General features: G+C 53.8%; 1 protein-coding gene across 1 annotated transcript; it reads left to right on the top strand.

Annotated features, from left to right (window-relative positions):
• Positions 1-5,622: 5,622 nt before the first annotated feature.
• Positions 5,623-11,111, top strand: HLX (H2.0 like homeobox). Its single transcript, XM_037497164.1, has 4 exons — positions 5,623-6,436; positions 7,185-7,364; positions 8,098-8,282; positions 10,170-11,111. Exons 1-4 carry the CDS (start codon positions 5,842-5,844, stop codon positions 10,698-10,700), a joined length of 1,491 nt encoding a protein of 496 aa, XP_037353061.1. The 5' UTR covers positions 5,623-5,841; the 3' UTR covers positions 10,701-11,111.
• The last annotated feature ends 230 nt before the right edge of the window (positions 11,112-11,341 follow it).

The raw sequence follows: 11,341 nt of genomic DNA, 5'->3' as shown, positions 1-11,341 counted from the left end.
GGGAGCAGAACAGGCAGACCCACTGAAATACATTGCTGAGGGGAGCAGTGGGCGAGACAGGAGAGGTCTGTTGCACCATGTGGGTAGCTCCCTGGCTGGCGAGGGATCCAACTCCTGCTGCAGAGGCCACAGACAGCTTCACAGTGCTGTGCTTAACACCTTGTGCCACCAGGGAAGCTCCCTACTTTTTTAAAAAAGATTTATTTATTTATGCATACAAGAACCAGGGTCAAGGCCAGAGATGGGGGGCGGGGCGGTGAGGGGATTCACCAGAGACAGAGTTGGAAGCAGAACAGGCAGACTGACTGAAATACACTGTTGAGGGGAGCAGTGGGCAAGTATGGAGACGTCTGCTGCACCATGTGGGTTAGCTCCCTGGCTGGGGATTGAACTCATGCTGCAGTGACTATGGATAGCTTGTAGCACTGAGACTTTAACCTCTGTGCCACCAGTTACTTTGAATGTATGATTTTACCCTTCTCTTTCCTCAAATTTATCTCCCTCATGGAGGCCCAATCTATTCAGATTCAATAATTCAGACAACCAATTCAACTTCAACAAGGCATGTGGTTAATATGTTGAGAGTGAGTGAGCTACTGAAAGAAGCCTGTTGAATGAAGTCCTAAATTGCTGACATGCTAAGTGTATTTTACTCCTATGGGGACATGATTTCACTGCAAATATGTGAGTCCATGTTCCAATGAACTGTGTTGAAATAGATTCTATCATTCAGTTTCATGAGAGCTGAGGTTTTACTTGACTGAGAGTGGAGAGGATGACTTGGAGAGATAGACGGCTAGGTCTTTGCAACAGAAACAATGCCAAAGTGCCTGCCCTGCCCTTCTCTGCAGTCTCCAAGACCCCCAGTGAGTGTAGGAGTGTGTGTGTGTGTGTGTGTGTGTTCATGAGAGATAGATAGATAGAGAAGTTGTTATCCCTGTACTGGGGGAAAGGACAAGTGGCATCAGACCCAAAGGGCTGTCTGAGACTTTGAAGCTAGATCTTTGGCCCAGAGTTCAAGGGCAGGGCCAAGGTCACATGAAGAGAAGGCTACCTGCAAGTTTGCCACACCTGAGAAATGCAACAAAGGAAAAGGAGTGAATCAAGTAGCTCTGCACCCCCTGCTCCTATCACCATGTTACTTGCCTTTCCCACCCACATCAAAGTCTAAATAGCTTCAAAATATTCAGGAACTGTATTTAGTTCTGGAATAAGAAGGTCTTCTGAAAAAGGGTGTTGTGCACTTAGAATAATCCAAGGTAGGTGTGTGTGTGTGTGAGTGCGCGTGCATGTTTAGAACCCTAAACTCTAGTATCTGGCATCCACGAGGAACACAAATCCTGCACATAAATGTGTCGGGCAGTCCCTACATCCTCAGCAGGCAGAATACAGCAGCTTCCTTCACTGCTGCATGTCCTGCAGTCTCCAACAGCTGGGTAAACTAGGCTTCCTTCTCTTTATGATGCAATATTTACTTATTTCCATCTCTTTCTCTAAACCCAGGAGGTGCCATATTGGAAAGAACATTAAAAATTAAAGGGAGGGGGGAAATCCCAAATCCATAGAGCAACTAACTAACTTGCACATTATTTTGCCAAGTCTGGAAACAAAAAAGGAAAAGCAGAGCTGGAAAGCTTATATTAAAACCTTGCAGAGTTAAGTTACTGTAATAAGCAAAACTCAACATTCATTCTAAGCGTTCATGTTCAATCACCCTGTATCTGTGCCTCCAGGTATAGGAAAAGAATTCGTGCTGTTGATTTCAGTATGGAGGCTCTGTAGACCAGGACCTCCAACTGGGGCATGGGACCCATTTCTTGCTTCAGTCAAGACATAGCCCTCTGATTCAGACCCCTTGCTTCAACATTAAATCCCATAAACCATAGTGTTACATTACAAAACCAACCTTCTCTGGCATCCCTTCCCAGGATGGAGAGAGAGTTTTTGGCCGGGTCTATGCAGCAGAAGTCAATTGGAGAGTTGCATAAAGTCAGTCGAAAGAATTGAGCAGAAATTCCTGACATTGGGGCATTTCAGAAACAGAAAACAAAACAAAACAAACAACAAACCACAACGTGAACCTGATAGTACAGATGACAATCTCTATCGCTCTAGTGTCATTTGCAACTTGTGCAGCTAAATAGGCCGCGGTGGTCCCATCTTTACTGCGGAGCTTCCTCCCAGGACAGCGCAGGCACATTTCGGTTCCAGTTGATTCGGCCAGGCCTCCTCCACTGCTGCGGGAGCCTGGAACCTCCCGGCCGCAGACCCGGAGTCCGCGCCTCTGCCCCCAGGCCCGCCCCGCCCCGCCTGTCTCAATAGCTCTGGACCAGTTCATTTCGCCCCAGCCCGGAGCCGCTCGGAAAGCCAAGATTAAAGGGGAAAGTCGCAGCTGTATATTTATATTTTCATTGCTAGAAGGGAATTGATTTCCGCGCATTTATTTTGGTAGTTGTAATACACAAGGGCGGATTTGCGTCACCCGAGCAACTTGTCGAGGGAGATAAAGTTGCACAAATATTGAAAGGGGAAGTGCTAGGAGTCATTATAGAGTTTTTCTCCGGAAGAAATAAGGATTTCGGCAGTATCCTAAAATACTAAGGCCGCTTCTATTTTGAGACCAATCTCGCAGGCACATCCGCTCATTTAGAGCGAGTTTGAGCCCATCAAAAAAACAGGAGATGACCTGAACTCCGGCGAGCCCAGGGCTTCCTGCTGCTCTCTTGGTGCTGAGGGGTGGGGAGTAAGGAGCTGGGGAGTCGGCGGGCTCAGAACCGGGCGGGAGGCCCGTAGCGTCGCGGCCTGGGGCCGAGCAGCAGAGAGTGGGGAGAGGCAGAGGGTGGTGCCCTGGGATTTCCACGGCGCGGTCCCCGCGGGAGCTCGGGGTGGGCCTGGGTGGGCTGGCGCAGCGGAGGGCCTGGGGGAAGCCAGGGGCGCGCAGAAGGCTGAACTCAAGCACCCAGCCGCGGGCCTCGCCGGGGAGAGGAGCGCGCTGCGCCGCGAGGAGAGGCAGAAAGCCGCCCTAACACCCGGCCTCCGCCCCTCTTGTCCCCTTCTCGGGGTGGCGACGGTTGCGTTTGCGGATACCCGGCGCCGCAGGAAAACCGTTGGCTGGGGGTGGGTCTGGAGGGGCAGCTTGTCGCGGAGTCGGTACCCCGCGCCCATTCCAGAGCGATGGGGGGCGGCGAGAGGGAGGCCAGCGGTGAAGTATAAAACAGCAATTCTTTTAGAACTCCGAGGTAGGACATAGGCCGCGCTTTAAATGTTGGCAATTCAAAATTGGAATTGCAACCGTATTGGAAATGACATGAGGAAGAGCGGAAGAGAAGGTTTCTTTAGGGTCACCCCCCACACTCACACTGGTGACTTGCCTCGATGGCTGTGAAGTTAGAGGGACTGCGTCCTCCCACCCGAGTGCCGCCTGAATCTGCAGCTTTTGCTTGCACCTCCTGCTCCGGAGTCCTTTCAAGCAATGTTCAGCGCCTGCAGGGCTCTCGTCCTAGTCACCCTTTAAGCACGGGGTGGAAAATGTAGGATTCTTCCTGCGTCTTGGTTCAGGTGCACAGCTGTGTCCAGGCTGCAAGGACCTAGGGGATGGGGGGGAGTGGAGAAAGGAGAGAGAGAGAGAGAGCGTGTGAGCACCAGAGAACTTGCTGATTCAGTGTAGGCTGGTCAGAAGTCATTGATTATTGATTCATGATTGGTGACTTTCCAGGAGAAAGTCAAAACCATAAAGTGACAGCATTTTATGTTGGCAATGCAACAGAGACTAGAAACTGATTTAATTAGCTCACATCCTGAATTGGAGATAGGCATGGCAAGTTCATCTGCGTTCCTGGGTTTCTCCTAAAGGCATCTTAGTGGTGAAGTGAAATTTAAAAGTGCCATAGAAGTTTTATAGCTTCTATTTTTTTATATTGAAAGGTTTCTTTGGGGGGGGGGAGTGCCACATAAGCACAGACAGAAGCTCCCTTAGGAGATGCTTATTAGGACAATAATCGAAAACAAAGTATTTCGTGGTTTCATTATTGTTTTTTTATTTTTTTAATTTAAATTTTATTTTTATATTCCCCATACAATTACAACCCCCTTATTTTGACCCCAAGCCCTCCTTTCCCCGCCCCCACCGCCCTCATTATTGTTATTATTTTATTTTCTTCCTGAAAATGTGCAAGAAGAGCTCATCTGGGTGGCCTGTGGTTTGTTTGGGAGAGGGGCGGGGAAATCCATTCTGACTATAATTTAAAAGAGAACGAATTCTTAAAATAGAGATGTTGATGTTGCAGAAAACCCCCTACAACATCCACCCTGCGCTATGAAGACCCAAAGTGCTAATGGAAGTAGCCGGTCACCCCTGCAGCTCCTCCTGCGACCAGGCCAAGGGGCTCCAAAGGAGACCGAATTGAAAATAGTATTTAACCCCAAAGAAATGCTTCTTGCGGGCATTTGCACAACAATGGACCCCACGTGATCGGGGATGTGGCGGAGGAGGAGGGAGGGTGACATTTTCTTCAAGGTATAGCAGAGCAGGGGACACGCGTGCCGCTCCCCTGGGGTTGCGACGCCGGCCTGTGTGGTTGTCTCTGAGGCTGGGGGTGGGGGTGGGGGGAGGGAAAGGGAGGTTTGGCTGCGTTTAAAGGGAGACAGTCTGAGACATCCATCTTATTTTGTTTGAAAAGTTACTCCTTTAAGTTGTCACTGTGACAGCTCTGAATAAGGGTAATTTGCGAACGTCCCGCGTCGCTTCCCTGAGGATCTCCCAGGCAGAGGCGTTCGTGGTGCTAAGTTGGAGAAGGGCGCAGGGCCACCGTGTTCCGGTGCCGGAGATCCGGGCCCGGCAGAATGCGGGCGGGCCCCACGAAAAGTGAAGCTTTGCAGAAGACACCGACTCCCCGGATCAAGGCCGAGAGAAGGAAAATCCGGCCCGACAGAGGCTTAGAGGGGCAGCTGGGGCGGGAGGGGGTGCCGCCAGCGCACTCCAAGAAGCGCACTTGGCACCCGCCATCAATCGGGGTGCACCAGGTCCCACTCGCGCGCGGGACACGGGCGCTGTGTTTCAGCTCTCCACGGCCGGGGATGGTTCGCAGCAGCAGAAGTTCGTAGAGGCTCAAAATTCCCTACGCTGCAGAGAAAGAAGCGCCTGACCGGCTCAGCCCACGCGGCAGCAGCAAACACTTTGGCGTGGCTGGGGCGTGGCCGAGGGGCGTGGCGGGGGGCGGGCTACGCCCCACTTTCCCAATTCCCTTGCACTTGGGGCTCCCATTGGTCACGAGGATGGCCAATGAGCGCCCGGATCGAGGTCCTACCCCGGGTCTGACTCGAAAGCTCCTGCCAAAACTTTGGGAGTTTTTAGAGAGGACTTTTTTTTTTTCTTATTACCTTTTTTTTTTTTTTTTCCCCAAGTAACGGATTATTATTGTTGTTGTTTTAAATTTAGCTCTCAGGGCTTCGCTGTTTGGGTTTTTCTTTCGGTGCCGGCCCCTGCCTCCCCGGCTGCCCCGCGAGCGCCGAGCCGCGGCCCCCGCCCGCCTCGCGCCCTGAGCTCCTGCGCCCCCGCGCCCCTACCGCGCCTCCAGCCTGCGGGCAGCCGGGCGCCGCGCCGCCGGGACGTGGGCTCAGGGCCCGCGCTGCGATCGGCGGGGTCGGGTCCTCGCCTCCTCGCCCGGGGCGCCTGGGCTCCCGGGTCTGTCTTCAGTGCGAACTGAGAAGCGAAAGCGGATCGTCCTGGGCTGGGCGGCCGCCTCCTCCGGGACTCCGCGCGCCCCTCCACGAGCGCCCACCCAGCCACCCCGCTCCTTGGTCCGGCCAGGCCGCGGCGGCCGCAAGGCGCACCCGGCCAGGATGTTCGCCGCGGGGCTGGCTCCCTTCTACGCCTCCAACTTCAGCCTCTGGTCGGCCGCTTACTGCTCCTCGGCCGGCCCGGGCGGCTGCTCCTTTCCGCTGGACCCCGCGGCGGTGAAGAAACCCTCCTTTTGCATCGCGGACATCCTGCACGCCGGCGTGGGGGAGCCGGGAGCGGCCCCGGAGGGCCTGGCGGGGACCTCGGCCGCCGCCCTCACCGCGCACTTGAGCTCCGCTCACCCGCACGCTTCTTTCCAAGCTGCCGCCAGATCTCCGCTCCGACCCACCCCGGTGGTGGCGCCCTCCGAAGTCCCGGCTGGCTTCCCGCAGCGGCTGTCTCCGCTCTCAGCTGCCTACCACCACCATCACCCACAGCAGCAACAGCCGCCACAACAGCCACCGCCGGCCCAACAGCCTCCTCCTGCGCCCCGAGCCGGCTCCCTGCAACCCCTGGCCGCCGGGGTGCGGGTGGTTCCGAACGCCCACCACAGCGGATCGGCCCCGGCCCCCTCCAGCAAGGATCTCAAATTTGGAATTGACCGCATTTTGTCTGCAGAATTTGACCCCAAAGTCAAAGAAGGCAACACGCTGAGAGGTAGGTTTTGGGAGAGAGCCCGCTGGCCTCTCCGACCTCGGCCCTGACGCACTCCCCAGTCCCTGGCCAGTTTGGGGTGCCCTTGAGTGTTTTGGCAACTGAGGACAAATCGGTAAAATGTGGGAGAAGAAAGAACATAATTATAAGAAGACGGTTACGGGTTAGGTTTAAAACTCACCTGCTCTACGTAAAAATTAAAAAAAGAAAAAGTCCAGAGATAGTTTAAAAGAAAGATGACACGGAATCAGGGTTCATAAAACTGGTTGGTGTAAATATTTGCCCAAATGACTATTGGCGGCCAGTTTTTTGCGTGTCTTTGCATATTATCTGATAGGGAAAACTTTCAGGGGACACTTTTCCTTCTGTGGATCTGATTTCTAGTGAAATTCCAACCGAAGAGCGCGAATAAACAAAATTGATTTAAAATTCTTAAGAGGAGAGAGCTGAATGGGGGCTCCTTTAGGAGTGGGGTTCAGGGATGGAATTTTGGGAGGCACCTGAAAGCGATTTCCTTTGGCCATTTTATGTAAGTCCCTTCCTTGGGATCTGTGTGGACGTGGACATGCGGGACACACAGGGAGCAGGGTGGCTGCTATCAAGAGAGAGGGGTTTATGCGGGTGCAGAGACAGGGGTCTCAAGATTCTGCAACAGGGAAATCAAAGGGAGGGCCACAGAGAGGGGGAAACAATTCAGCTCTGAAGTGTGGGTTTGCTCAAGGTGTAACAAGCTCTTCCCCCTTGTCCCCAGATCTCACATCGCTGCTAACAGGCGGGCGGCCCACAGGGGTTCACCTCCCAGGCCTACAGCCCTCCACCGGCCAGTTCTTCGCATCTCTAGATCCTATTAACGAGGCTTCTGCCATCCTGAGTCCATTAAGCTCCAACCCAAGAAATTCAGTTCAGCATCAGTTTCAAGACACATTTCCAGGTACGGGAACCCTCCTGACTGACCAGTGACTGACCAAAAGCTTAGGACTGATGTCTCACGTGGCCACCGAGGTGTGGCAATCCTGGAGTTGGTGTGGGAAGGAGGTCACCAAGCCCCGAGGGAGAAACTGAAAGATTTCTCAGGGAGCCAACTCACCTTCTGAGGGCTCCCAAAGGGTGGGGATAGGAGGGCCGGGGGAGGCTAAAAGTGCGCCAGAGCTGGGGTGGGTGGGGGGCTTTAGTATTTTGGGAAAGGATAGCTTGAAAATATAGCAGTAAGAAGGATTGCTTATCAAGATACACACATTTTGGGATGACCTCTGACACCTTTGCCTGATGAGGCTCCTTTGCCCCAGTGGGCATGTATGTGAGTGCGTGTACATGTGCGCACACGCATGCACACCCACATACAGTAGAGAATGGGCTGCCATCTAAATGGGACAGACCTGGCATTTTCGTCTTCTTTTTGCATGCTTGATGGCCATGCATGAAGTTTATATTTTTCCACACCCTGCTGGGTTCTCCTCTCCACACTGACTGAGGCCTTCGGCCTACCATCTTGAGAAAATTCCTCCTTAGAAGGGTCAGTCCATGTCTGCCTGAAGGGCTTTCTGAATAGTAATACCAGAGCGTTTGAAGTCTCAGTGCTGAGAGTCCTGCAGGCCGCCTTCCGGCACTGGGCGCTGACCACGGCCCTGCTGGCCCTCTCTTGCTCCCGCTCCTGCCCCGGACAGGTCCCTATGCTGTACTCACAAAGGACACCATGCCACAGACCTACAAAAGGAAGCGCTCCTGGTCACGGGCAGTCTTCTCCAACCTGCAAAGGAAGGGCCTGGAGAAAAGGTTTGAGATTCAGAAGTATGTGACCAAGCCAGACCGAAAGCAGCTGGCAGCAATGCTGGGCCTCACTGATGCACAGGTAAGCAGCCTCAGGCGCTCAGGCCCCCACACACCTCCACCCAGCCCACTCCCCTTGTTCCAGAGGACACACTAGATCTTGACTTGTAGGAGCTCTTTAGGCTGAGGAGGTCGTGGGGGAGAAGGATGGAAAGAAAATAGCCCATCCCCTAAGATGTATGTCAACAAGCAGTGGGTGTTTATTTTGGCCAATAGGCCAAAGAGCCGCCCGAGAAAGTAAATAGGCCGCGGGAGATAATAATTATGTACTCGACTGTAGTACAATTCGCTGTAGGAGGCAGTTTATTTCAGAAGAGCTAAAAATCCAAAGTCAAGAGATTGTTGTTGGTTTTTATTTCCACCCCCCCCACCTCCTCCCTCCTCCTGCTGCTGCTGGATTGTGAAACCCCAGTTGCGAGGAAGTGAGAACATCATTTGAAACGGAATTACTTAGCCCCTGTAAGGCAAGGAGTCCGCTTGGAGCGGCCTGAGCCAGTTGGATTTTTTATCGGCATAAACCCTGAGGAACATCTCTGGGAGAGAAAGGGAAAAAGATTTTCTTAGAAAGAGCATTCCAATAGGATCTGCCGACTTGACATTTTTCTAGACAAGAGCAAATTTATTGTTCCTGAATTCATCCACCACCACCCCCTTTTTTTTTCATATTCAAGAACGGGTGTATCTTTTTTCTTGTGATTTTTGAAAGCAGAAGAGTTCCCTCTCTTCCACACCCCACAGCAGTGGCCTTTGCCCCCTGAGTGCGGAATGTTCTAAGCAGGGCAGAAGCCAGAGGCGGGTGCTTTTTCATAGCTCCCTCAGGTTCCCCCCTTTTCTGTCTCTGTCTTTCTGTCCTCCATTACACAACTCCCCTCCCCAGCACACGCTGGAAGCGCCCAGCCGTTTTCCACCAGCTGTGGAAGTTATTTTTAAAAGGGAAGCTGGAACTTGTGTGAACCCATTGGGTTCTCCAGGGGCTCATATAGATTTATATAGATTTTCTGCTGCCCCATCTTCATCCCCTTCCTGCACTGTGGACAGGTCTAGTTCCAGCATTTTCTGAACCCACAAGAAAGATTTCTTGACAGGGGCAGGGGTTGGGTGCTTATCAGCTTCTGAGTATGCACAAGCCTGGGAAGTACTGTTTCACTGTTTTACCGAAGGCCCAGCCACATCCTCACCACTGGGATTAACTCCTTGAGCCTCCTGTCCCCCTCAGCTTTCCAAGGTTCCTCCTTAAAAAGAATAACTTTTGTAGGGACTTGTCTTGGATAATGGCAGCCTAGGAGGCCGCCAATTTAGCAGGAAATCTTTTTAATATATATTTTAAATGATTTTTAATGGATTTGCCATTAGTTTACAATACAATATAAATTTTGGGAGTACAGCTTCATACCCCAATATGTGCACATGCCTCAGCATACTCAACCATAAACTTTCTAGTGCCATTTCACTCTCAAACAGACTCCCTCTACCCAATCCCTCCCACCCTTAGGAAACATTCTTAACATTGGTTCCCCAAACGCTTGAGTATATGTGCCTATTTCTGGGCTAGGGGTCCATAATTTTAATCAGATTCTTAGGGGGTCCTGATTCAAGTGGGGTTAAGCATGATGGGGAGTAGAGATCCTCCTTAGTTTGGGGGTCCAGGTCCAGGAACCTGTCTTTCCAATAGCATCCAGGCCATTTCTGGCTTGAGGCTGTCTGGCTACACTCTGAGAAGTGGGTTCCGTAGTTCAGGGTCCCCAGTGATCTGGTAGTTTCTTCAGGCACCCCCTCAGCCCCTGCTTCCAGCACACCCGCTGCAGGAGGTGCTTGCTAGGGGGGCGCTTCGGTGCCTTCGTGCCTTCGGCTTGGAGCGAGCCAGTGCCTTACCTCGGTGTCCTCGCTTGTCTCCCTGGCTTCGGCACAGGTGAAGGTGTGGTTCCAGAACCGGCGGATGAAGTGGCGGCACTCCAAGGAGGCCCAGGCCCAGAAAGACAAAGACAAGGAGGCGGGCGAGAAGCCGTCGGGCGGAGGCGCGGCTGGCGACGGCGAGCCGGAGGAGCGCAGCCCCAGCCGCTCGGAGGGCGAGGTGGAGAGCGGGAGCAGCGACTCCGAGTCCCTGGACATGGCCCCCAGCGACACAGAAAGGACTGAGGGCGCTGAGCGGTCTCTGCACCAAACCACGGTCATCAAGGCCTCGGCCGCGGGCGCCCCGCTCCCCGCCAGCAGCGGGGCAAGTGGAGGGAGCGGCAGCTGCGGCACTTTCGGCTTCGGGAGCCTGGGGACCTGCAGTAGCGGCGCGGGGAGCAGCAGTAGCGGCGCGGGGAGCAGCAGCAGCCTGGGCAGCGGCGGTGGCAGCAGCAGCAGCGCGGCCGAGCTGCTCCCTGCGCCCCAGCCCACCCTCAGCAGCGCCCCCAAAAGTCCCGAGCCTGCCCAGGCTCCACTGGGCGGCCTATAGACTTGACGACGGTGGAGGGACCCCGGGCGCAGATCGCCAGCGGGCCCGCGAGGGTTGCATTTTGTGCCAATGTTCGGTCGGTGGTGCCGGAGTCAGCCGGAGCCTCTTTCTCCACGTTCACGCCTCGCCCCTGCCGCCCCTCGTGTGCAGCCCACACTGCAGAGAGCAGAGGGGTTTCATTGCCGCGCCCCCGGCTCTCAACTCCAGCGAACACTTCTCCCCGGACACGAGCCACTCACACTGTGAAGTGCTGGACAAAACTGTTCCCCCCGCACCGGGGGGCCCTGGCGCTGCATTTAGGACGCCTCTACTTGTAAATAAAACGTTTACTACGATTTGTAAAGACCGCCTGGCTTGCTGTGGCCAGGGCCAGGGATTTTCCATCCCTTCTTGCAGGTATCCGGGCTAGAGATTTTGAGGAAAGTGTTGCAACCTCAGAGCCACTTCAGGGCAGAACGGGTTAGCGGCTCAGGTCTCCTGGCCTCACCAACTGCTATTGAAAACTGCTCTGCCACCCTGAGTGTGGCCGCAGGCAGAGCTCAGTGACCTTAGATTCTCTGAAGATGCCTTCCCGTCCCCAAGTAAAGGAGGCTTGAGTTGGCAGAGTTTGGGGGGCGCGGGAAGGTGTTTATAACTGGCTG

The sequence above is a fragment of the Talpa occidentalis genome, unplaced genomic scaffold, assembly GCF_014898055.3.
Source record: "Talpa occidentalis isolate TD23 unplaced genomic scaffold, MPIMG_talOcc4v2.1 talOcc4.8, whole genome shotgun sequence".
Classification (NCBI taxonomy): Eukaryota; Metazoa; Chordata; class Mammalia; order Eulipotyphla; family Talpidae; genus Talpa; species Talpa occidentalis.
This window is presented reverse-complemented; position numbering and strand designations above follow the sequence as displayed.